The sequence below is a fragment of the Manihot esculenta genome, chromosome 16 (genome assembly GCF_001659605.2).
Source record: "Manihot esculenta cultivar AM560-2 chromosome 16, M.esculenta_v8, whole genome shotgun sequence".
Lineage (NCBI taxonomy): Eukaryota > Viridiplantae > Streptophyta > Magnoliopsida > Malpighiales > Euphorbiaceae > Manihot > Manihot esculenta.
In genome coordinates this window covers 28,355,391-28,379,063 of record NC_035176.2, presented here as the reverse complement: position 1 = coordinate 28,379,063, position 23,673 = coordinate 28,355,391, and the positions used below count along the sequence as shown (strand labels likewise).

General features: G+C 34.5%; 2 protein-coding genes and 1 long non-coding RNA gene across 3 annotated transcripts; 2 read left to right on the top strand and 1 right to left on the bottom strand.

The window, feature by feature from the left end:
• Positions 1–3,096: 3,096 nt before the first annotated feature.
• Positions 3,097–11,749, top strand: LOC110603838 (NADH dehydrogenase [ubiquinone] iron-sulfur protein 7, mitochondrial). The gene is made up of 2 exons (XM_021741782.2): positions 3,097–3,601; positions 11,272–11,749. Exons 1-2 carry the CDS (start codon positions 3,192–3,194, stop codon positions 11,504–11,506), a joined length of 645 nt encoding a protein of 214 aa, XP_021597474.1. The 5' UTR covers positions 3,097–3,191; the 3' UTR covers positions 11,507–11,749.
• LOC122722109 lies at positions 11,093–12,681 on the bottom strand. The gene is made up of 2 exons (XR_006348956.1): positions 12,152–12,681; positions 11,093–11,630 (listed from the first exon to the last, which is right to left on the bottom strand). It is a non-coding gene; the product is annotated as an uncharacterized LOC122722109 (long non-coding RNA).
• Positions 12,682–17,194: 4,513 nt separating this feature from the next.
• LOC110603728 (far upstream element-binding protein 1) lies at positions 17,195–23,482 on the top strand. Its single transcript, XM_021741611.2, has 6 exons — positions 17,195–17,598; positions 18,073–18,359; positions 18,549–18,638; positions 18,727–18,798; positions 18,972–19,088; positions 22,077–23,482. The coding sequence occupies exons 1-6, from the start codon at positions 17,280–17,282 to the stop codon at positions 23,229–23,231; spliced, it is 2,040 nt and encodes a 679-aa protein (XP_021597303.1). The 5' UTR covers positions 17,195–17,279; the 3' UTR covers positions 23,232–23,482.
• The last annotated feature ends 191 nt before the right edge of the window (positions 23,483–23,673 follow it).

The window sequence follows — 23,673 nt, the reverse complement described above, 5'->3', positions numbered from 1 at the left end:
ATGAGACTTGAGGGCCTCTAGATGATGGGCTGGTGTCGTGAGTCTAGCCCCAGACCGGGGTGAGGAAATCCAACGGTCATCAAATTTATTAATGAATTTCAATTCGTTAATCAGTTACGTTTATAAATACAAATCACCTTTTCCCCTTTTATCATTCATTCATTATATTATTTACCTTTCTTTCATTTTTTTCCATTTCTCTCAATTTTTTTTTATTACTTTCTTTCATCTCACTCTCTTATTTCATAATTTTTTCCTCTCATTTTCTTTTCTATTATTCCTTTCATCTCTTTTTTCTTTCTCTTGTTCTATTCCCTCTTCTATTATTTTCTTTATTTTTTTTCCATTATTTTCTTCCATTCTTCCCATTTTCTTCATTTTCTCTATAATTCATTTGTATTAGTTTCTCTCGTATTATTTTCTTCTATAACTTCATTTCTATTTATATTTTTTTCTATTATTTTCTCTTAATTTATTTTCTTCTATAATCATTTGTTACCTTTCATTCTTCTTTCTTTTTCATAATTTTAATTTTTTCTATTATCATTTTCTCTCATTTTATATCATTTGTTTTTAATAAATATTAAATATAAATTAAAAATTTAGTAATAATAATATAAATTTTAAATCTTATTAAATTAATAAAAAATAATATTAATAATAAAATTTATTATTTAATCGAAATAATAATTATTTTAAAATTATTTAAATTTCTAATGAATTTACTAATAGATTGCAATCCGTCATTAATTTATTAATGAATTTATCAATAAATTGCAATCCATTGATAATTTACTAATAAATTTATCAATAAATTTTACATTTATTAATAAATTATTTTTTTTAATTTAATATCAGATTTAAAATTCATTAATAATATTAACGGATTTGAAAGTCATTATAAACCAATTACCTTTTAAACAACGGATTATAATTTGTTAGTAATCCGTTAGTAAATGAATTACGATATATTCTTATTGAATTATCAATGGAAAAATTCATGGTAATTCAGATGTGAATTTTATTGTAATTTTATAATATGTAAGTGGGGCAATATTCGGTTTAAATTAGAAAAATTGATCGAATTGAATTAATTTAAAAATTCAGTTTGATTTTTTATTTATTTCGATTCGGTTAGATTTTAATTAGAAAAAAAAATCAGATTGATTAGTGATAACTTTATATTATTTTTGATAATATAGATATTATATTATAATTAAAATTGAAATATTTCAATTAAATTTTAAAATATTAAAAATAATGAATGAAAAAAAATAAAATCTTATTAAAAAGTTTAACCGATTAAATCAAACTAAATCAAATCAGATCAATTCAATTTGATTTGATTTTTACTCAAAATAAATTTAGTTTGATTTTCATAAAATACTAAAATTTTAATTTTCAATTTATTCTTTTCGATTTTAAATGAATAATGTTGACCTAATAATATATAATTGAATTAGTTAAATTAATTAGACTTAAATTAGCTAAGAATTTTATTAATACTTGAATTTTATTTCATTATAATTTTTATTATAATAATAAAAAATATAATTTTGAAAAAAATAGAAATAATAAAAATAAATTTCATAGCTTCTATTATTTAAGTTAGAAAACTACCAGTTAATAATACACAAGAAACATGCTGCTAAAACATACTAGTTATTTGCTAGTAACTTAGTGACAATAAATCCATCGCTAATAATCATTAACAAAGAAAACTAAAATAAATTTGTTTTATAAGATAATCGCAATTAATCTAAAATAAATTTAAATATTATTTATAATTTATAAAAAAATTTATTGCAAGTCTGAAAATTACAAAAAAAGATAATTTTATAATTTTAATCATATGAATATTATTAGCTAAGCGAAATAATTTAATTTAATATTAAAATTAACGTATTGATTTTCATTTTTACGTCTATAAAATGCAGTTAATTTTATTGTAAAATAGGTTATTATTGTAAAAAACAGGTAAATACAATCAACAATTATTTATTCCCTTCCTGTTTCTCATAGGGTGTGGAAAGGAATTTGATATATTCAGATTTCTTCTAAGCTTCAAATTTTCTTTTTGGAGGGTTTTTCATAGTTTTTTAGCATGAGAAAATAAAATACACTAGAAAAAGGAAAAAACAAGCCGAAACATCATCGGGAGATACGGCCCCAAAAGCTTTTCCAAGAGTCGAGCCCATTATATAAGAACTCAACTGGCCTATGACATTCAATGATTTTTTTTTTCTTTTTTCGAAATTGAATGATTCTCAGACTCTACACCAGACCAAAACTAAAATCAAATATTTCAATAAGTCGATAATAATTCTTTTTTGTTTTTACCACGCACACTGTATTTAAAATATTATAAAGAGTAAACTAAGGAAAGCAGGATATAAACAGAGATTAAATAATTACCGAATTTTCTTAAAATGAATTGTGTTTAAATTATTTATTTTTCATAAATTAAATTAATAGAAAATAGAGGAATTTGAAAAAAATGTTTTTTCTTGAATTTCTAGATTAAGCTTTTCCTCTTTATAAGTCTTGCTTTTATGGGAGCATTTGTTTCTCTTTATGTGCGGTATGTCAAGAGTCAGTCCCTTCCCACTTTTGAGAGTCTGAAAGATTTTTATTTTTTTTTTTAATTTTAATGATTTTTTTCTTTTAATAGTAGATTAATGGATATTTAAGGGAGATATATTGATAGGCTTTTTATTTTTGATATTCTGTGGTTTTCATAAAAAATAAATAATTTATAAAAAATTATTTTGTTATTTTGATATGTTTATAATTAAATTATATTAAAAATAAATTTAAATTAATTTTTAATATTTTTTTAAAAAAATATTTTTTTAACAATAACTCTAATAATAAGGTCTAAGGTTTGACTCCCCCAACTCTCTATTTCAAAAAAAAAACCTATAAACAAAACCTTATTAAGGAAAAATAAGAGGATTTGTAGGGTTAATGTATATAGTAAGATAAAAAACACTTGTTTGAAGTCAATTCATTATGATTTAATTTAAAATATTCTAAGATTTATAATAAATATTTTCTTAATACACGCGGATCGAATACAAATTTCACAAGTAAGACACCTGGCCAATATATAGAGAGACAGCAACGAGAGCAGCAGCATTACAAGTGTCTGTGTGTGTCTGCTTTCTTCGCCGGAGTGACTTGTAGAAACGATGGCCATGATCGCTAGGAACACCGCCTCACGCCTTCCAATCATCCTCTCCCAGCACCGAGGAGCTGCCGTCTCTCTTCATACCACCCTCCCCTCTCTCTCCGCCGAGGCAACGTCACCCACTCCTTATGCGCGCCCACCGCCCCCTTCCACCTCTTCGCCCGCCGGCCTTTCCAAGGCAGCCGAGTACGTTATTTCCAAGGTCGACGATCTTATGAACTGGGCTCGCCGCGGCTCCATCTGGCCCATGACTTTCGGCCTCGCTTGCTGTGCAGTCGAAATGATGCATACTGGTGCAGCTCGCTACGATCTGGACCGCTTTGGAATCATTTTCAGGCCTAGTCCTCGCCAGTCTGATTGTATGATTGTTGCTGGTACCCTCACCAACAAGATGGCCCCTGCTCTTCGCAAGTAAGCCTCATAACTCTATTATTTCTTAGGGTTAGAAGTTTGCTCTCTCTTCAAGATTTTTGGCTTCATTGGTCTTTAGTACGGGCAGTTTAGGTTTACTGTCTTTTGGTTGTCTCTGGGGCTTTAGGGTTCTGCAACTGATTTAGGTGGTTTTGGATCCCTTATGGAATTCTAGTGTGTTCTTGTGCAGTCATATTAACTAGACTATCTTTAGATATTTAATTTAATAAACCTCTTGTGCATAATTTTTGGTGATGTCTGCGATTCAAATTTTTTTTCTTTTTTACTTTGTCCCCCCAGAGGTAGAAATTTGTTGGAACTATTTGCTGCAAGTACTATGGTTATTGCTGCTTGTAAATTTTTCCGTGATTGATAAGAGGAAAGGGATTTAAAGTGACAATAGCAGTATTTGTTAGGAGAAAGTGGATGTCCATGGTACTTATTCTTAGTTCCTTCTTTACAGGAAACAGTGAACTTGAATGATGGTTTGAACACCATTGCTGATTTGGTAAATTATTCAGGGCAAATTATTAGACATTCCAAGTGTACCACCAAGCCAATAGTATCAGGACAAATAACTAAAAACTTAAAATTTAATAAATTGAAATCAACTTTCCACGAACATGTAAGTATAGCTTTTTAACGATGATGTGATTTTAGTGGGTAGTTTTATCTTTTTAGTTGCATGTCCTAATATTATTGATTTGGTGCACAGCCTCAGCACAATGAGGTGTTACACGTGGAGCACTCAATGATCTCTCATCATTCAGGCGATGATTTCAAATATATAGTTAAGAGATGGATAAGAATTACCTGTGTTGCTCTAGAAGTGGTATTTTGCTAGGAAGGTACTGCATAAGTGAGAATCAGTTGTCTCATAAATTATATTCTATTCGGATGTAGTTCGTTCTGTGGTTTCTTAATACCTGCCAAGCTTGAATGCTGTAGCAAAAAATGTAATTATTGGGTAGCGAGGGCTTTGGATATTCGGTTTAAGAGCAACTCTGCTTGGAATATGCAAAAACATTTGAGTTTAGCTTACAAAAGTTCCTGTGGACTGCTTATGCTGTGCCTGAGGTATTGTTGGATTTCAAGTATTGTTGGATTTCAATGAAGTAAAACTAAGATTTTGAAAGAAATAGCAGCAGAAAGCCAGAAAGATATGTTGATTACTTAATACTTATCTTTCACACCTTCCTTTCAGTGAGTGGCAGATCTGTCACCTTCCTTTGAAGACTTTCTGGAAATTAGTTGGTCTCACTACGTAGCCCACCTTTCTCACCGGCTTCTGATTGGCGACCCGGTGAAACGCCACCACCAGAAATGGCTCCACACGCTGCCCAAGCTGTCTGACTCCAGTACATGTGCCGGCGCGTGAACTGTTCTCCGATGACTTTTTCACGCCGGCGACCCTTCCTCCAGCACTGCCCGACGCCGACAACTCTAGCCCACTAAGTCCGGTCACCTGTCTAGCTCGTCTTCACTCGTCGCTTGTGAACAATAGCTTCGGATCTACTGTTCACAAACACAGATCCTCTTTTTTGGCAAATTCAGGTCCTTATTCTAGTTTCTTGTTGTTCTAGAATCTCTCTCGACATGTCTGAGAAGTAAGACCACCTTTAATACAGATTTAGTTCCCATGGCCCAATCAAATATTGCTCATTCTGGTAATTCTTTTGCTTATCTAATCAAGCCTTTACCTGTTGGTTTATGGATTCTCGACTCTGGTGCTTCTAATCATATCTCTGGTAATCCCAATTTTTTCTCTACTCTTATTTCACCTTCTTACACCATCTAAAGTCACATTAGCGAACGATTCACAAACTCAAGTTAAAGGTCACATTAGCTAATGATTCACAAACTCAAGTTAAAGGGATCGATAACGTATATCTCCTTCCTTCTACCCCTCGACTAATGTTTTATTTACCCTTGAATGTTCATACAACCTAATTTCTATTAGCAAATTGATTAAAGATCTTCACTGTTTAGTTATCTTTACTGCTGAATCTGTGGTTGAGCAAGACTGAAGTACTGAAAAGATGATTCGAGCAGGATATAAGTCACAAGGATTATACTATTTTTCCACTTCTAACTCTCCAACTGCTTTTGTGCCTTCCACCTCCGCTGAACTCATTGATAGTTGTTAGGGACATCCAAGTCTGAACAAGTTACAACAATTGGTTCCTTGACTCTCTTCCTTCCTTCCTTCTTTGGAATGTGAGTCTTGTCAACTTGGAAAGCAAACTCGAGCTTCTTTTTCCAAATGAGTCAATAATAGGGCCACTTCTATGTTTGACATTGTTCATTCAAATATTTGGGGTCCAAGTCGGGTTAGTACAACTCTGGGATTTCAATATCTTATTATCTTTATTGATGATTATTTTTGTTGCACTTGGCTTTTTCTGATGAAAAATCATTTCGAGCTCTTTATTTTTCAGAAGTTTTATGCTGAAATCCATAATCAATTTGGTGTTTGCATTAAGATATTGCGAAGCGATAATGCAAGATAATAGTTGTCTTCCTCATTCACTTATTTATTGTCTACTCAAGGTATTACTAACCAAACTTCTTGTTCTCATACCGCACAACAAAATGGGATTGCTGAGAAGAAAAAATCGATATTTGATTGAAACAGCTCGCATTTTACTCCTACATCACAATGTTCTGTTGTTGCGTTTTTGAGGAAAGCTGTCCTCACTGCTTGTTACTTGATTAACCGGATGCCTTCCTCTGTTTTGCAGCATCAAAGTCCTTATTCTGTTCTATTTCCTAACCAGAATTTCACCCAGTTGTCTCTGCGTGTTTTCGGATGTATATGCTTTGTTCATGATCATACTCCTGACAAAGACAAACTCCAACCCAAATCAGTTAAATGTGTCTTTCTTGGCTATTTACGGTTTTAAAAAGATTACAAATGCTATGATCTTACTACTAACAGATATTTTATGTCTGCAAATGTCACCTTTTTTAAAACCTCTCCTTACTTTTCTTCTAGTCCAGCACACAAAACCTTTGTTTCTAGAGCTTTGCCTATACCTCCGACTCTTATTTCTCTTTTGCCTGAAGTGTGTCCATCTCCCAATTCTATGCCACCTCTTCAAGTCTACCCACGTCGGCCTCACCCATCTGCTAATAACAATGACATTTCTCCCCCTAATTAGGCCTGTGCAGATTTCGGTTTAAACCGAAAAACCGAACCGAACCGATTAATTTCGGTTTTTCGGTTCGGTTAATCGGGATGATCGGTTTGGTTCGGTTAGTATATTTAAAATTATTCGGTTTTCGGTTCGGTTCGGTTTAAACGTGTTAAATAACCGATCAAACCGAAATAACCGATTTCGGTTCTAATCCCAACCCTCGGCCCAGGCGTTCGCCTCCCCTGTCCCCTCTCCATCATTGAATCTCTGAAATCTTTCTGTGGATCAACTGAGGACATAACCACTGCAAACCGAATTTACCCAAGCCAAACCCGAACCACTGTCGCCTCATCGCCGTCAATCAAATCGACCGGCGTAGCGGGGATTGCAGCGGAGCCGGCAGCCGCCGCCAAGGGAATACCTGTAGCAGAATTGTCGGACCACGAAGCGGCAACGACTTGCGCCACATCGATGTTGCTGCAGTTCCGGCGGGACTTGGTGCTGAGCTGGCGCACGAAGTTGGGAGGGAATTTCAAGATCAGAGATGACATTCCGCCACCGAGAAATGAAGCCGTTCCAATGACGATGCCGCTTCGTGGCGACCGTCGAACTTCCATGACGATCCAGCTTTCATGAAATTGATTAGTTATTTCGGTTTGAACCGAACCGAACAGATTTTTATCGGTTTGGTTCGGTTCGGTTATACTTTTATAATCGGTTTTTTCGGTTTTGAAAATTTTAATAAATCGGTTTTCGGTTTTTTCGGTTCGGTTCGGTTCGGAACCGAACCGACCGATTGCACAGCCCTACCCCTAATGCAGGTACTTTTAATGACTCACCTGCCGTTCCATCATCACCTACTTCGCTCATGCCTTTTGCAGCAACAGTTACTCCTTCTCTTACTCTTCGAAAAGATATTCGCTCTTCTTGAAATCCTCATCCCATTTATAATATTATGAGTTACCATCGTTTATCTTCTTCTTATTATATTTTTGTTTTTGTTGTGTTTGCTATCTCTATACCCAAGACAGTTAGAGAAGCATTGGATCATTCTGGTTGGTGTAATATCATGGTTGAGGAAATGACTACTCTTCATAACAATGGAACTTGAGAATTGGTATTCTTACCACCTGACAAGTCTACTGTTGGTTGTCGATGGGTTCACACAGTTAAGGTGGGACTTGATGACAAGATTGATCGCTTTAAAGCTCGCTTTATAGCTAAAGGTTACACAGATTTTTTTGGTTTGATTACAGTGATACTTTTTCTCCAGTGGTCAAAATAGTTTTTGTTCGCTTCCTTATCTCATTGGCTGCAATTAATTACTAGATCCTTCATCAACTGGACATTAAAAATGTCTTTCTTCATGGAGAGCTTGCCGAAGAAGTTTACATGGAGCAACCTCCAGGGGTTGTTGCTCAGGGGGAGTCAGGCTTAGTATGTTGTCTTCGACGCTCTTTGTATGGACTAAAACAGTCTCCAAGAGCATGGTTTGGACGATTCAGCACTGTAGTTCAACAGTTTGGAATGTATCGAAGTAATTTTGATCATTCCTTATTTTTTCGTCATAATGGTGATAGATGCATCTATTTAGTGGTCTATGTTGATGATATTGTCGGTACAACAAATGATAATGATGAAATTTCTCAGTTTAAGTAACATTTGTTCAGTCATTTCCAAATTAAAGACCTAAGGAAATTGAAGTATTTTTTTGGGATTGAAGTGGCACAATCTAAAACAGGTATTGCGATTTCTCAACGGAAATACGCTTTGGATATATTGAAAGAAACATGCATGTTAGACCGTAAACATGTGGACACTCACAGGGATTCAAATGTAAAATTTGTTCCTGAACAGGAGAGCCATTTAAAGATCCTGCTAGATATAGAAGATTAGTTGGCAAACTCAATTATCTCACTATCACGCGACCAAATATTTCCTTTTGTTGTAAGTGTGATTAGTCAATTTCTTTAAATCCCATATAGTAGTTACTGGGATGCAGTCATTCGCATTCTTAGATATATCAAAGGAGCTCTAGGACAGGGTCTACCCTATGAGGACAAGGGTCACTCACAAATTGTTAGCTATTTTGATGCAGATTGGGCAGACACTCTTTCAGATAGACGATCTACTTCAAGATATTGTATTATAATTGGAGGGAATCTTATATCTTGAAAAAGGAAAAAACAAGGTGTGGTTGCACAATCAAGTGCAGAAGCAGAATATCGAGCTATAGCTATGGCAACATGCGAACTCATTTGGTTGAAGCAACTCCTTCAGGAATTGAAATATGGCGATACTAGCCAAATGAAGCTTATATGTGATATTCAAGCTGCTCTCCATGTTGCATCAAATCCAGTTTTTTATGAGAGTACGAAGTATATAGAGGTGGATTGCCATTTTATTAGGCAAAAGATTGAGTCGAGATGCATTTCTACTAGCTTTGTTAACTCAAATGATCAAGTAATTGATGTTTTCACAGAATCTCTTTGGGGTTCACAAATCAAATATATTTGTAATAAACTTGGAGAATATAATATGTACGCTCCAGTTTGAGGGGAAGTGTTGAGATACTTTCTGTAAATAGCGTAGATTTGTAGTGATTGTATGCATAATTAGGAATATGATTGTGTAATATGATTGAGAAATGATTGGGGTATAAGTAGAAAATTAATTTATTCTTGTAAGTAGTTTATATATTCCAATTGGCAGGGGAATTAATCACGCATCTTTCTCTCAAATACTCTGCTTCCCCCTCTTTTTTTTTTCATCTCAGTTTCATCTCTGTTTTACAGCAGTACAAGGCATTTTAGAGCAAAATTTCTATGTTTTCTTCCCAGTCAATTAAGAAAGGAGTGGAGCACCTAACTTAGAAAATTAGGCCTGTAAGTTACAAATCACACCTACCTTTGCTACTTGATTTCAATATTTTAACCAAACTAATAAAATATTACAATACGTAAACTAGATTCCTGGAAGTTGCAGGAGTATTGAGTATGAAGCATTAATGTCTCATGCTTCAACATGCCTCCTTGATACTTTTGCCAAAACTCCAAAATGAGTTACCTTGGAGCATCATCTCTCCAACTTTCTGGTGCAGCTCTTACAATGTTTTCCTTGTCTAGTTCAGTTCTCACCATTTTCTCTTTTGTTTGTGCACTTCTCACCAGCGAATTGCTTGTTCCTCAGAAAAGGGACTCTACTTCTTGGAGCAGCTCTGTCTCCAAGCATTACTAACTTATTTGACTTCTTGGAGCAACCATGTCTCCAGCCGTTGTCTACTTAGTTTTTCTTCTTGGAGCGACTATCCTACATTTAGGTTTGCTTAGTTGTGTTGCTTAGTTGTGTTGCTAACTCTTTTTTCAACACTGGAGATGTTGCAAGTGAAACACTTGATGATGCTTTAACAACGAGAATAATTCTTATCTGGTCCTTTAAGACCAATGAATCGCTGATATCATTTATTTGGATCCCAAGGAAGAAAAAACTAAGAAGTTTGCGGGAGAGTACTGCAAAAACATATATTGATTTCTTACTTCTCTTCCAGACTTTGCTTTAAGCAATATAAGGCTATTTATAGGGCTAAATATCACATATTTTGTACCTAATCAGCAACGAAAGAAGTGGAGCACCTTACTTAGAAAATTGTCTTAAAAGTTCCGCATGCAGCTAGATCTTAGGATTTTGAATTCAATCTATATGTAAAAATACCTAGATTCTTGGAAGTTGCAGAAATTAGAGTGAAGCAACAGTATCTCATGCTTCAACATTAGAAATTTTGTGGAGCTTTCCACTTGCCTTATGAACATAACCTTTTTATTTGAAGTTCAATAATATAAATGTAAAATAGTGTTATTGGTATTGAAGTTAGGTGATTGTAGGACTGAGTGACTATTAAGCCAAGGTTTGGGAGGGTTATGCGGCTTCTGTAATCATATAGCCTAAAACATATGGTTACTTCAAAAGCTTGAATTGAATTTGGTTTATAACTAAGCACTGGTCAAGGTTTGCTAGGGTTAAGTTCGACTTAGATTGCTGTGGTTAAGTTTGACTTATTTAGTTGATGCTTGAGTTTAAAGAAAAAAAGGAAAAAAGGAAAAAGAGATGCTTCAAATGAAATTTGCCAAGTTTACGGCTGGGTTTGTTTGGGGATAAAGGAGACATGGTTAAAGCTGGATTGCTGAGTATTATGTATCTATTTATTTGCTAGTTTTGGCTTTGTCCTTATTCGTTATGGTTTACATTTGGAAGCTTTAGACATTGCGAAATATTAAATGGTGTTAAATCTCTGCAATATTCTCCGTAACAAAAGCAAATTATTTGCGTTTTGGGTTGTTTCTGAATTTTTTTCTCCTTTTGCTTTGAAGTACTTAATTTTCGAATTGTTTTTCAAATATATTTGGGATTTCGAACACAATTGAGGTTTTTATTTATATTTATTTTGTATGTAAATGAATATTGAATATTTGTGTATTCACTTTTGTACAGATGATTGCACTGTGAAATGGGTGTTGTAATGAAAATTATTTACAGGGTTTATGACCAAATGCCTGAGCCAAGGTGGGTCATCTCTATGGGCAGCTGTGCAAACGGTGGGGGATACTATCACTACTCGTATTCTGTTGTTCGTGGTTGTGACAGAATTGTCCCTGTAGACATTTATGTTCCAGGATGCCCTCCCACTGCCGAGGCCTTACTCTATGGGCTACTCCAGCTTCAGAAAAAGATCAACAGGCGCAAAGATTTCCTTCATTGGTGGTCTAAATGAGTGCTTTTTTATGTTTGTTACCAATAGATACAATTATGCATATGTCCCCCTTCCAAGTGCTGTGGGGAGAGAGGTATTCACCAAAAGGCTTTGAGAATCTGAATGCATATGGTGGCTACAGGTCCTGTAAAACTTAATTATAACTTGGACATTATGAACTTTACTACTTGCTTGTGTAATTATAGAAAGTTGCTTTTTGTGTTTGTAATATGTAGACTAAATAAAGAGATTTTGTTCTATTTATATTTTGATAGCATTTGCCAAATTGCATTTTCTAAAAACAGATTTTAGAGTATTTATTGGAGCGTTGTATCCTAATCCCAAGTTGATAATCTATCTTCCTTGACACAGAGAGCAACTGAACTTTGCTATACTGATTCAAGCCCTTTTTTCCGAAGAAAACAATAAATATATTTATTTTACTAACGTGGTTAAGAGGAGGATTTTGTAGTTGGAACAGTGGTCTTCTCTAGTAGAATCCTTTGTTATCATTTTTTTTAACCCAAGATAACTAGCGTTCTACTAAATAAGGTTCAAGTCCCAAGGCTAAAATCAAAAGCTTCTGAAGCTCAAAATTATAAGCTGTGAAAACAAATGCCTACAGCTTAATAGAAGAACACCAGAGCTAAAGGGAGAGAAGCGCACCCAGAACTGAAGGAAACCGCGGCCGCCCGTCTTCCACTCTGATACCCATGGCAGAACAAGGAGATGAAGCATCTTCAATCCAGGAAAAAAGCAGCATAATCCAGGACTAGCCCCCCCTTTTCACGCCCCATTTGAAGCTCTAGAAGTCTACAGCTAAGAACGTCTCATCAACTCTCCTCTGCTACATGCAAGAAGAGAAAACTAAGCGAAGATCAAACAAAGGATCCACCTTAGAAGATGGGCAAATCTTGGGTGGAAACTAAATGAAGCTGCAATCCTTTTATCTCCCGGTCATGTTTACATTTTGTTCATGTATTATTCCATCCCTTCCTTCGGTCTCCTTTGCTCTCATTCCCTCACAGTAATAGCCAAGCACCAATAGCCGCTCTCGACTCTCCATCGTGTGGTGGTGGTGGACTGGAAAATGATGTAGCAGTGGATGTTGATTGAGAAGCAGATAAATCTTTCAGAGTCTGCCCCTTACATTGCAAGTTCCTTTTGAGAGTCAAATTCTTAATTTTTTGCCTTTTTTTTTTTTTTTAAAAAAAAAAAAAGGGTTTTACGCCCATTTCAGATCTTATTATTTGAAATAAAAAATTTCACAAATATTTAATTCCTTTCTATCAAGTTTTTTATTTGAAATGTAAGAATTCATTCACTTTCAATTTACAAAATTTTTAATAAAAAAAATTACACATAATTTTATAAAAATTTATTTATTTTTTTAAAAAAATTATATCTTGCCAAACAATAATCATGTAATTATGTATTTGGACCTCTATATTTTTTGATTTGTCACCATTATTTATGGAATGTGATATCAATTGATTTTCGTGCATTTTGTCATTGAGATTTGCTAGTTATTAATATCCAAATTTTATTTTGAGAATTGATATTTTGACTTTGGATTTTAAATCGATAGAAATGACATTCAAAATTAGCTTTTAATCGAATTAAACTAAAATAATTTGCTTTTTCATTTTATAATATAATTATATTCTTTCATTTTATTTTCAGTAATTCAATTCATTTATAATTAACATCAATTTCTATTTTATTTTGCATTTGAAATATTTTAATTTTATCGATTTGAATTCTAATTTTAATAATTTAATTAATTTATAATTAATGTCAATTCAATTTTATTTTATAGTTTAAAAATTTTTAGTATTTAAATCAAGCAGATTTAATGCTTATTTCTATAAATATTTTAAAATTACATTGTTAAAGGAATTTTGTTATAATTAGTAATAAATAATTATAATATTTTAGGATTTATTTATAAAATTATATTGTATTTATATATAATTATAATATCTAAACATATATTAGTAAAAATATAAGAGCTTATTAAAAAATAATTATAATACTTATAATTATTTTACGCAAGTAAAAATCAAAAGAAATAACATTCTTATGCTCCGAAATCAATATTCGTCATCAAAACTTAAAAGAAGAAGATATACTTGGAAGATATAATATAAGTATACCATTTTTAGACTGTGGTTTCAAAAAATTAGTTTTTTATTTATAAAATATTTTTTTAAAAATATATTTTTTAATAAATAATTTATTTTTTATTTAATTTTAATTTAAAACGTTGATGCTGTATACCAACATTCACATCATAAGTTTTTTAATATGAATCTATTGAATAGTTATGACGTGAATAATATTATTTACATCATTTATAAAATTAATATAAAAATTATATATCTCATATTTTTTATTATTTAAAAAATTGTGATGATGTAAATTATGTGATGGAAATATTTTCTATCACTAAAAGATTTTATTCCATTATAAAATCTATTAAAATGAAATTTATATATTCCTCACATTTTTTAGAAATTTGAGCTTATATCATTAAAAGAATTTATTTTGTCGTAAAATCTGTTACAATAAAATTTATATCTCATTATTTTATTTCATTAACACTCTATTAGAAATTTGGCATAAGCAACAAAATAATTACTGCCGCTAAAGAATTTTGTTCTGTCACAAAAGTTTATACAATAAATTTACAATGAGGTTAATCCTTTTGGTATCTTTGTCAAGAATGTTTTGCGATCAACATTTGCAAGTCGCTATTGTAGTGATAGACTTTGTGATTTTTGAATTAACGACATAATTTCAATATCGCTAAATGACATGAAGCATGAAGATCCATCAAGTTCTCATTAAACATGAAGATCCATCGATATTAATTTTTTATTAAGTTTATTTTATAAAATTTAGCATTATATTAATGGCTTACAAAGAACTCTTTATTAAATATTAAAAAATAGAAAAATTATAAATTATGTTATTGTAATACGATAATGTTTACACACATCAACCAAGTAATATTATGTATTAACAACCCGCGGTAAACAATAATTACTTCACTTTTGTATTTATTTTTCTATTTAGACTCTGCATTAACTTTAAAATCACATATCATTATGGGTCATCTTGTACAAATTCAATTTTTATATTTTTATATCTTGTATAAAAATTTAATTTTGCATATGAGTTTTAATAGGTTATATCCCTATAAAAGAAGTACAACTCTAAAGTAATAATACGCTCCACATATTGAAAGACTCTTCCCCAAATTCAAGTGACCTATTGCACCCTTAGGCAACGTAAGAGCACATTTCGTAGAGCACCCCTAGGTAACGTAAGAGCGCTATTTTAGACAACTAAATGCCCACTTAGGTGACGTAAGATTGCTCTTTACTAAATGCCCACTTAGGTGACGTAAGATCGCTCTTTTCAGGTAACCAATGGTCTATTTAGGCGATATAAGAGTGCCCTTATATGATGTAAGCGCACTCTTTCAAACAACCAATTGCCCATTTAGATGGTGTAAGAGCGGCCCCAGGCGACAGAAGAGCGCTCTTTCAAGCAACCAATTGTCCACTTACGCGACGTAAGAGTGCTTTTAGGTAACATAAGAGCGCCCTTAAACAACGTAAGAGCGCCTTTTCAAGTAACCAGTTGCTCACTTAGACAACGTAAGAGCGCCCCTAGGTGACGTAAGAGTGTCCTTTCAGGCAACCAATTGCCCATTTAGATGACGTAAGAGCGTTCCCAAGCGATGAAAGAACGCCCTTTTAGGCAACCAATTGCCCACCTAGGTGATGTAAGAGTTCCCATTTAGACAATTAATTGCTTACTTAGACACCGTAAGAGCGTCCCTAAGCGATGGAAAAGTGCCCTTTCAGGTAATCAATTGCCCGCTTAAGCAATGTAAGAATGCCCCTAAGTGAAATAAGAGTGTCCTCTCAAGCAACCAATTACCCACTCAGGTGACATAGGAGCACCTCCAAGCAATATAAGAGCGCTCTTTCAGCCAAGCAATTGCCCATTTAGGCAACGTAAGAGCGCCTTTTCAGGCAATCAATTGCCCACTTAAGGACATAAGAGCGTCCCTAAACGACATAAGAGTGCGCTTTCAGTCAATCAATTGCCCACTTAGGCGACGTAAGAGCTCCCCTAGGCGACGTAAGAGTGCCCTTTCAAGCAATCAATTGCCCATTTAGGCAATATAAGAGAGCCCCTAGGCGACGTAAAAGCGCTCATAAGTGATATAAGAGGGCCCTTTCAGGAAACCAATTACCCTTTTAGACGACATAAGAGACCGCTCTTTCAAAAAACCAATTGCCCCCTTAGGCGATTTGCCTACCCTCATCAACAACTAATGCCCATATAGCTTCTCATGATGACAACATAATACCAGATCTTATCAATGTCAAGCCATCAAAACAAGATGGAAACAAAAGTCAGATAATATTGTTTAACCATACAAGTCCATCTATTGAAACATTTATATTTTAGTTCTATATTGATAACTTTAGTCCTCTCATCTGGATTAAAATGCAGCCATAAAACATTATTACTACAAACACAAGTAACAAAGAAACTATGACCTTTAAGGTCAAAACACAATGCGGCAAATTCATTAGGGAAAAAATCAAAACAAATTATTACTAAAATCCCACAAAGTGACAAGTTCGCCAAGGAAAAAGTAAAAGCAATCACCAAAGTGATTTGCCATCAAATTTTTGTAAGGCGACAAGTTCAAAAGAAATAATTCAATATCGAGTCTAAAGATTCAACCACTATAAGGAGGACTACTGATATAGCTCAATATTAAAATATATTCAGTCCGGGTCTCAATGACCCAAATTATATCAACTATTTAAATATCCTATAATTTTGAATAAGGTGGTAGAATCCTAATCACAATATAAAATTATCCATATCAAAATATTATCCTTATCTGATAGGATTTCATATTATATCTTATTTAGGATTTTATATCCTATTTTATATAGGATTACATTTTATATTCAAACTCTAATTTACACACTGTATAAGGAGTTCATATTGGACTCCATAATTTGCTCATCACTCATATTGACTTAAGTATCAAAAAAGTTGTGTCCGTTTTTGCAAGTTTGTATTGGAAGAATTATGATGTGAATAAAATCAATTATATATAAACGTTAAAATAAAAATATATTTGGTTCTAGGCGGAAACAAAGTTAAAAAATTTACAAGACTAAGATATTATAGTAGTTAAAAAAAGAAAAAGATTTATTTATTATTATTTTAAACCATGTAGATAAATTATATATGCATCTCACTAAAAAATTAATCTTACATTTTATTTCGATAATTATTTCAGAAAAATATTTAAATATTATTTTTTTATGAAACAAATCAAAATTCAGTAAAATGCATAATAACTCAAATTCAGTGAGGTGAAAATTACTCCACAAAAATACATATTCTTTTTAGTTTTTCCAAAATCAATGAAAGCTTCTTTATCATATGCATATTGGTACCTCGTACAGGATTTGTTAAGAAAAAGGAACTTTAGGAATTAAATGATTTTTTATTAAAAAGTTAGGGACTGCATTGCAATTTTTGTTAGGACAATACAATAAATTATATTAAATATTTCCTTTTTTTTTTTTCGGCATTACGCCTAAACGAATCTCCAATCAAAAAATCTCTTTATAGTCGCAATTTATACTCTCACTTGCCTCCTCTGTCCTCTATATAAAAGCCCCATTCTCAACTCTTACATCTAATTAACGCTCAGTACCTAGGGTTTTCTTTCTTTGTTTTTCTACCCATGGCAGACGAATCGCAGTACTCTTCGGGTACAGACAACACTCCCATCGTCTCCAATAAGCGCAAATATGATGACCAGACCCCGCCGTCGTCAACGCGACGACCTACTGGCTTCTCATCCCCAGACTCCACTCACGCCCCGCCGTCTTACAACACCGTGCCTCCGCCTACCGATGAGATCCAGATGGCCAAACAGAAAGCTCAGGAAATAGCCGCTCGCCTATTGAGCGGAGCCGGTGCTGATGTTAAGCGCCCTAGGGTTGAGAATGGTGCTTCTGGCTTCGATTCCAGTGACAAGGGTTTTAGCTCTGCTCCTAATGGTTGAGACTCTATCACTTTCTGTTGTTTATTAATGTGAATTTCTGTATGCGGATCTATGCGCTTCCGTGTTTGTGCAACTTCTTTGCTTTTATGTACTTTTATATTGTTATCTATTTCCTTTGATGTTTGTTTCGTTTCCTTCCTTGCTTAGTGCTTAATCTTTTGACTTTGTTGCTACACTCAGTTCTCATTGTTTTGAGGCTTCTAATTTTCTTTCCATTACTATATGTATAGCTATTAGGCGATTTAACTGAATAATTGGGACTAGGATTAAGGGGGTTCTGTTATTTGTTTTCTTCTATGCCTTTGGATTTTTTTTCGAAGGTGCTTAATTAAGTATGTGGTCACTGTCTTGATCTTGACTTTGCTATTTATTTGCTTTGACGATATTTTGATTTACTTTCCTACTCGATATTTCAAGATTGCAGATTATTCTATTCTGGAAGATATTTTTATGACTTTATTGACTGCAGATATGAAGTCTATGTCAAACTCAGCCCCTTCTGCAATTACTGTTTCATATGCTTCATATATGGGAGGCTCTAGCAAAAAAATTGATATTCCAAATGGTAGGGTAGGTGTTATCATTGGAAAAGGTGGAGAGACAATTAAATATCTTCAGCTTCAGTCTGGAGCAAAGATTCAGGTTACTCGAGATATGGATGCAGACCCGAATTCCCCTACTAGGACGGTAGAGCTCATGGGTACTCCTGAACAAATTGCAAAGGCAGAACAGTTGATTAATGAAGTTCTTGAAGAGGTAGGATTGTAGGGCTAAGATTTAATGCCTTGCATATGCTGTTTCATCTGAATGCTTATTAGCTACATGAGGTCTCAGTCAGTTATTCCTGGACTCTTGGTTCAACTGAAATTAACGGAGATCATAGATGTTTAGTAATGATCACATCAACATACCAACAAGGTGGTTCTTGTCTTATGTTTTCCCCAGGCTGATGCAGGAGGTTCTGGCACTGTTTCTAGAAGGTTCACAGGACAAGGCGGTTCTGAACATTTTGTAATGAAAATTGCTAGTAACAAGGTATATACTAAATTTCTAGAAGCTATACATGGCTGCTGTTTTGTTTTTGTTTCTTGTTTCGGGTAACATGTGATGTGCATGGCTTCAGGTTGGTCTGGTAATTGGTAAAGGTGGTGAAACAATCAAGAACATGCAAACTAGGACTGGAGCTCGGATTCAGGTCTGTTTTCAATGCTAAGCACCATCTTCACATTATCATCTCCATCACTACTGTAGTAGTTTAAAGTTCATCACTATTTTAGAGAAGGCCCATACTTATTTATTGTTGACAGCACATAGCTCCTGTCAGTAGGTTAATCCTGGAAATCATTGTCTGCATTTTAAACACTGCAGGTGATACCATTGCATTTACCCCCAGGTGATACATCAACAGAAAGGAATGTGCATATAGAGGGGACTAGTGAACAGATTGAACTTGCTAAACAGTTGGTTCTTGAAGTTACAAGTGAGGTATGGTTGGTTGTTGATGTTAGTTTTCAGCATTGGGCCTGAGGAACTAGATTTTGTCGTGTGAAACATGTTAAACTAAGGAAAATAATGCTGGAGATAGGATGTGATATACTAATGCTTCTATTTTCTATTGCTGCTCCTATTAGTATGAATTATCCTTTCATTTTTTATTTGGTTATAACTCTTTGTTGCTCTATTTGTTTTTTCTTTGCCATGTTGATTCTGTTATGCTTCTGAATGTTATTGCTTGTATTAGCTGTGATAAGAAAATATTAGATTTATGTACTGAGAAGTTATGGCCTCTTTTATTTTGTTTTTGTTATTTTTTTTTGGACTTGGTATTTGAGATTTAGCTGCCATTTTTTACATTGACCTGCAACATGCAACATTGATGGGGACTATATTATTTATTTTTGTGTAACTGAGAAATTAGTTCTTTCTGCTGATGTTTTTATATGTTACTGTAGATCATATTTTGTCCTTTTGGGCCATTATTCAGGTTGTTCATTATTCAAACCTGGTTATGAAGACTCCTTACATCTTTTATTTCCTCTCTCTGTCTCTCTCTCTCGTTCTCTGTCTCTCTTGTGTGTAGGTGTTGTTGTTTTACCTTGTTTCTTCATCCTTTCATTTCTTAATTGTTTTAGTAAAGCTTCTATCCATCTCAAGTTGTTAGCTGGTCATTTGAGTTGTTTTATGGGTCTGACTCCTCTTTTAGATTTTGTGCTGTCTTATAGTGTAGGACATTTGTTGTCCTCCTTCCTCTGAAATAGAAGTTGGTTTTATGGTTCTGTTTATCTTTCGGCTAATTTTCATCAGTGTGGAATGTGTTTTAAGATGCACAATTGTTGTGATGAAGATAGTTGGCCCTGTTTGCAATCTGTAATGGCTGGGGCAACTGTTTGGTTATTGACAAATGGCTTAAATATATTGATTTATAATTTCCCTTATTAGACTGTTAGAATCAGAAAGTTGCACGACTTTTGTTTACTTGTCCTTCTGGCATACTCGGCTTAACTGGTTGAGAATTCTTGTCCCATTTGTCAAACTGACTTTGGGAAGGTGGAAGAGAGGTTGTAATGGTATAGCATGGTGACGTGACTGATGTACATCTGAATTTATGAGAATGGGTTTCGAGTGACTTGAGTAGACCTTTATTCTCCATCTTTCGAAGTGCATCAATTTCTTACTCGTTACTGTATTTTTACTTCTGCTAACATATATATTGGAGGCTGATGATGGGTTAATGGTGAGCCAGAAGAAATTTAAAAGTTGGAAGTGCCAGTCTTTCATGGAGAGTGATTACTTACTGTCATATAGTTGTTAGTGCTGTGCCGATATCTTGGATCCTTGGCTTATTGGGCAAGTATCATCTTTTTTGTTTAGTCAGTAAGGACATTATAATTGTTAATTATCTTGGTATAATATGCCGTAATTATTGATTGTATTCCCAAGTGAGAAGTTTTTGGATTATAGTGTGTTCTACCACCATCTGTACTTATTGATTGTGTCATGTGACTGATGCTATTGGGAACTATTGTAGGGTTAGTGTTATCAGACTTTTTTGACACCAACATGGATTCTTTTGTTGGTGTTCCCTCGGCGTTGCTCTGGTATGGCTCTGAATCCCATTTTTTGATGTATGGTGAATTATATTGTGCAGAGAAGCGAGTCCACTTTTGAGGAGTACAATCTTATTAAATTGGATTAGTTTTGGGGTACAAACCTTTGGGATACTTGTTATTTTTAGGATGCCCCTTCAGTTTTGCTACTGAGTGCCCTAACGGTGGTACTTGTTGTCAACTTATATACTATAACTGATTTTGGTGGTTTTAATTTGATCTCAAATTTTAAGAACAGTATCATTTTTTGTTGTCCTATAATTAATTTTGAATTTTTATTAGTGCTTTCATACTATTGATAATTGTTTTACCATAGTCTGACAATTGTTATTGATTTCATGTTAATGATTTTCTCCCCTCTTCTTCTTTCTAGTTGATAGAAAGTTTAGCCTTACAATCTCTTGAAACATGCTTGGCATGTTTTTTTTCCTGATTTCCTTCTTTCCACTCAATCTCCTAATCTTTTCAATACCACATCGACCAAGTTGGATGTGTTGTCCAGATGTGTACAGGTTGAGATCATATTCTCCTTTGTATTTTTTATTTCGTTTGCTATTTTGCCATTTGTGGCTTCTGCAGTAGGTATTATTCTCGTTTTCATTGTGGGCCATCATAATGCACTCTTTTGGTTTTCCATATTTCCAAAATATATTTGTGTTGGCTAAAGGTCTGCGAGGAAATCGACTAGGACCTTCTCATCAATTACATAATAAATTTGGATAAATGTATGCCTATTTGTATGTAGGTATTGTTTATAATTATCCCTTAGATATAAGTTTGTTGCTGTAAATATTATTATTCACGTACTTTTGTTCCTTGTATGGTGAATTCCAATTTTGAACTGCACATAAATTTTTTAGGTGTTGTTTAGTCAATAGATATATCATTATAAAGCCTTTATTCTTGTATTGATGCTTCTGTTAGTTATAATGCATCAAATGGATACTATGTCATATTAGTCTACACTTCATATGATTATGTAATCATCTCCAGCCTATGCGATGAGATCTGTTATATCTATACTTCTGTGGTAAAGCTTGTATAGTTCTCTTTGTTTCTTTTTGTACCACTACCCATTCACTTCAAGTAGGGAGAGGATGGGCTTCTGCAGGAGTAACTCAATAATTCCATCATCAAAGTACGGTATGTAGGCATTCATACCCCTTCCTGATAAAATATGAAATCCATTAATCCCTAAATAATACATGCTTATTTGTTGTTTAATGTTGATTTCTAGATGTGATTGTTTTTTAGTTGTCTAAATGCTTGTACATATGCATATATTTTTGTGTTTTGCAAAGTACATTTGCTGGCACTTGTGAAAAAGTACACACAGGTTATTTGGGACAAAAATGCTTTTGTGCAGAATCGTGCTAGGAATCCATCAATGGCTGGAGGGTATCCACAGCAAGGATATCAAACTCGACCGCCAAGCAATTGGGGGCCACCTGGAGCTAATCCAGTGCAGCAACCTGGTTATGGCTACATGCAGCCAGGAGCTTACCCCGGCCCACCACCTCAGTATAATATGTCCCAGCAACCTTATGCAGGATATCCTCCCCAACCATCATCTGGTGGATATCCATCCAACTGGGATCAGTCAAATGTCTCTGCCAATCAGCAAACTGGTCAGGGTTATGATTACTATAATCAGCCAGCTTCTTCACAACCACCACCAACCTCTGGTGGTCCTGCAGCTCCAGCAGATAACACTGGTTATAATTACAGTCAGCCACCAACTTCTGGTTTTAATCAGCAAGGACAAAGTTATGATGGCTATGGTGGATATACTCAATCAGGTTATGGTCAACCACCACCATATGATCAACAGCAAGGTTATACCTCTGCTCCCAGTTATGGTAATGTAGGCAGTGCTACTCAGGAAGGGCACACTTCCTCCTATGGAACCCAAGGGGACTCGACCCAAGCACCAACTCATCCCCCTGCAATGGGTCAGCAAGGTTATACTACTGGACAACAGCCTAGCCCAAACCCATCTAGTTATCCACCTCAAGGATCCACCCAGCCAGGATATGCCCAACCCGGTTATGGGAGTCAACCACCAGCTCAGCCTGGATATGGGTCCAACTATGGACCACCACAAGCTCAGAAACCTCCAGCCAATCCCTCTGTTTATGGTCAGACACAACAATCACCTAGCACTCCTGGAGGTTATGGCCAGCCTGCCTCTGTGCAGCCTGGATACCCACATTCTCAGCCTCTGCCATCTGGCTATTCCCAACCAGATTCAGGTCCACAGCGACTGCCACCATCTGGGTTTGGTGCTTCAGGTGCTCAACCAGGGTATGGTCCGCCTTATGGTTCGGCAACAGCTGGTCAAACAGGTTATGGACAGGGGATGCAACCTTACAACACTTCTTATGGTGGTGGATATTCTCAGCCTGCAGCATATCCTGCAGATGGCAATGCTGGCAATAATGCTCGTTCGACTTATGATTCTTCAGCAGCATCACAGCCTGTTCAACAGAGTGGAGTTGCAAAAACATCGCCACAAACTTAAGATGGTGGTGGTTGTTTGATGTTTTATGTATTCCTGCTGTTAGTTGTAGTTCGGATTTATAGTGTGAAGACTTGATTTCCTTAAGATGTCTTAGGACATGCTAGTTTTTTTTTTTTTTTTTTAAATGTTGCAATTTTAATTTTTTGTTGTTAATTTGCAGGTTGAGTACTATTTGTCATGCTTTTCTGTCCTGCATCGCATTTGAACATTTCTGGTTGCAACTTATTTCATAAATTTGTTTTAAGAGTTCACTGGGGTCATCAATTTGTTCTATTGGGCAACTGTGGAAGATGTTTAAGCAAAATATAGTTACTTGTATTTCAGCCTTCTGAACTAGTGAACTTCAAGAACGGCCCTTACTGGGTCCTCTAAAATATTAGATTCTACAGGAAAGGTGGATGGGGATTACAAGTTATAATGGAATCGTCAATTTGGTTTGGTC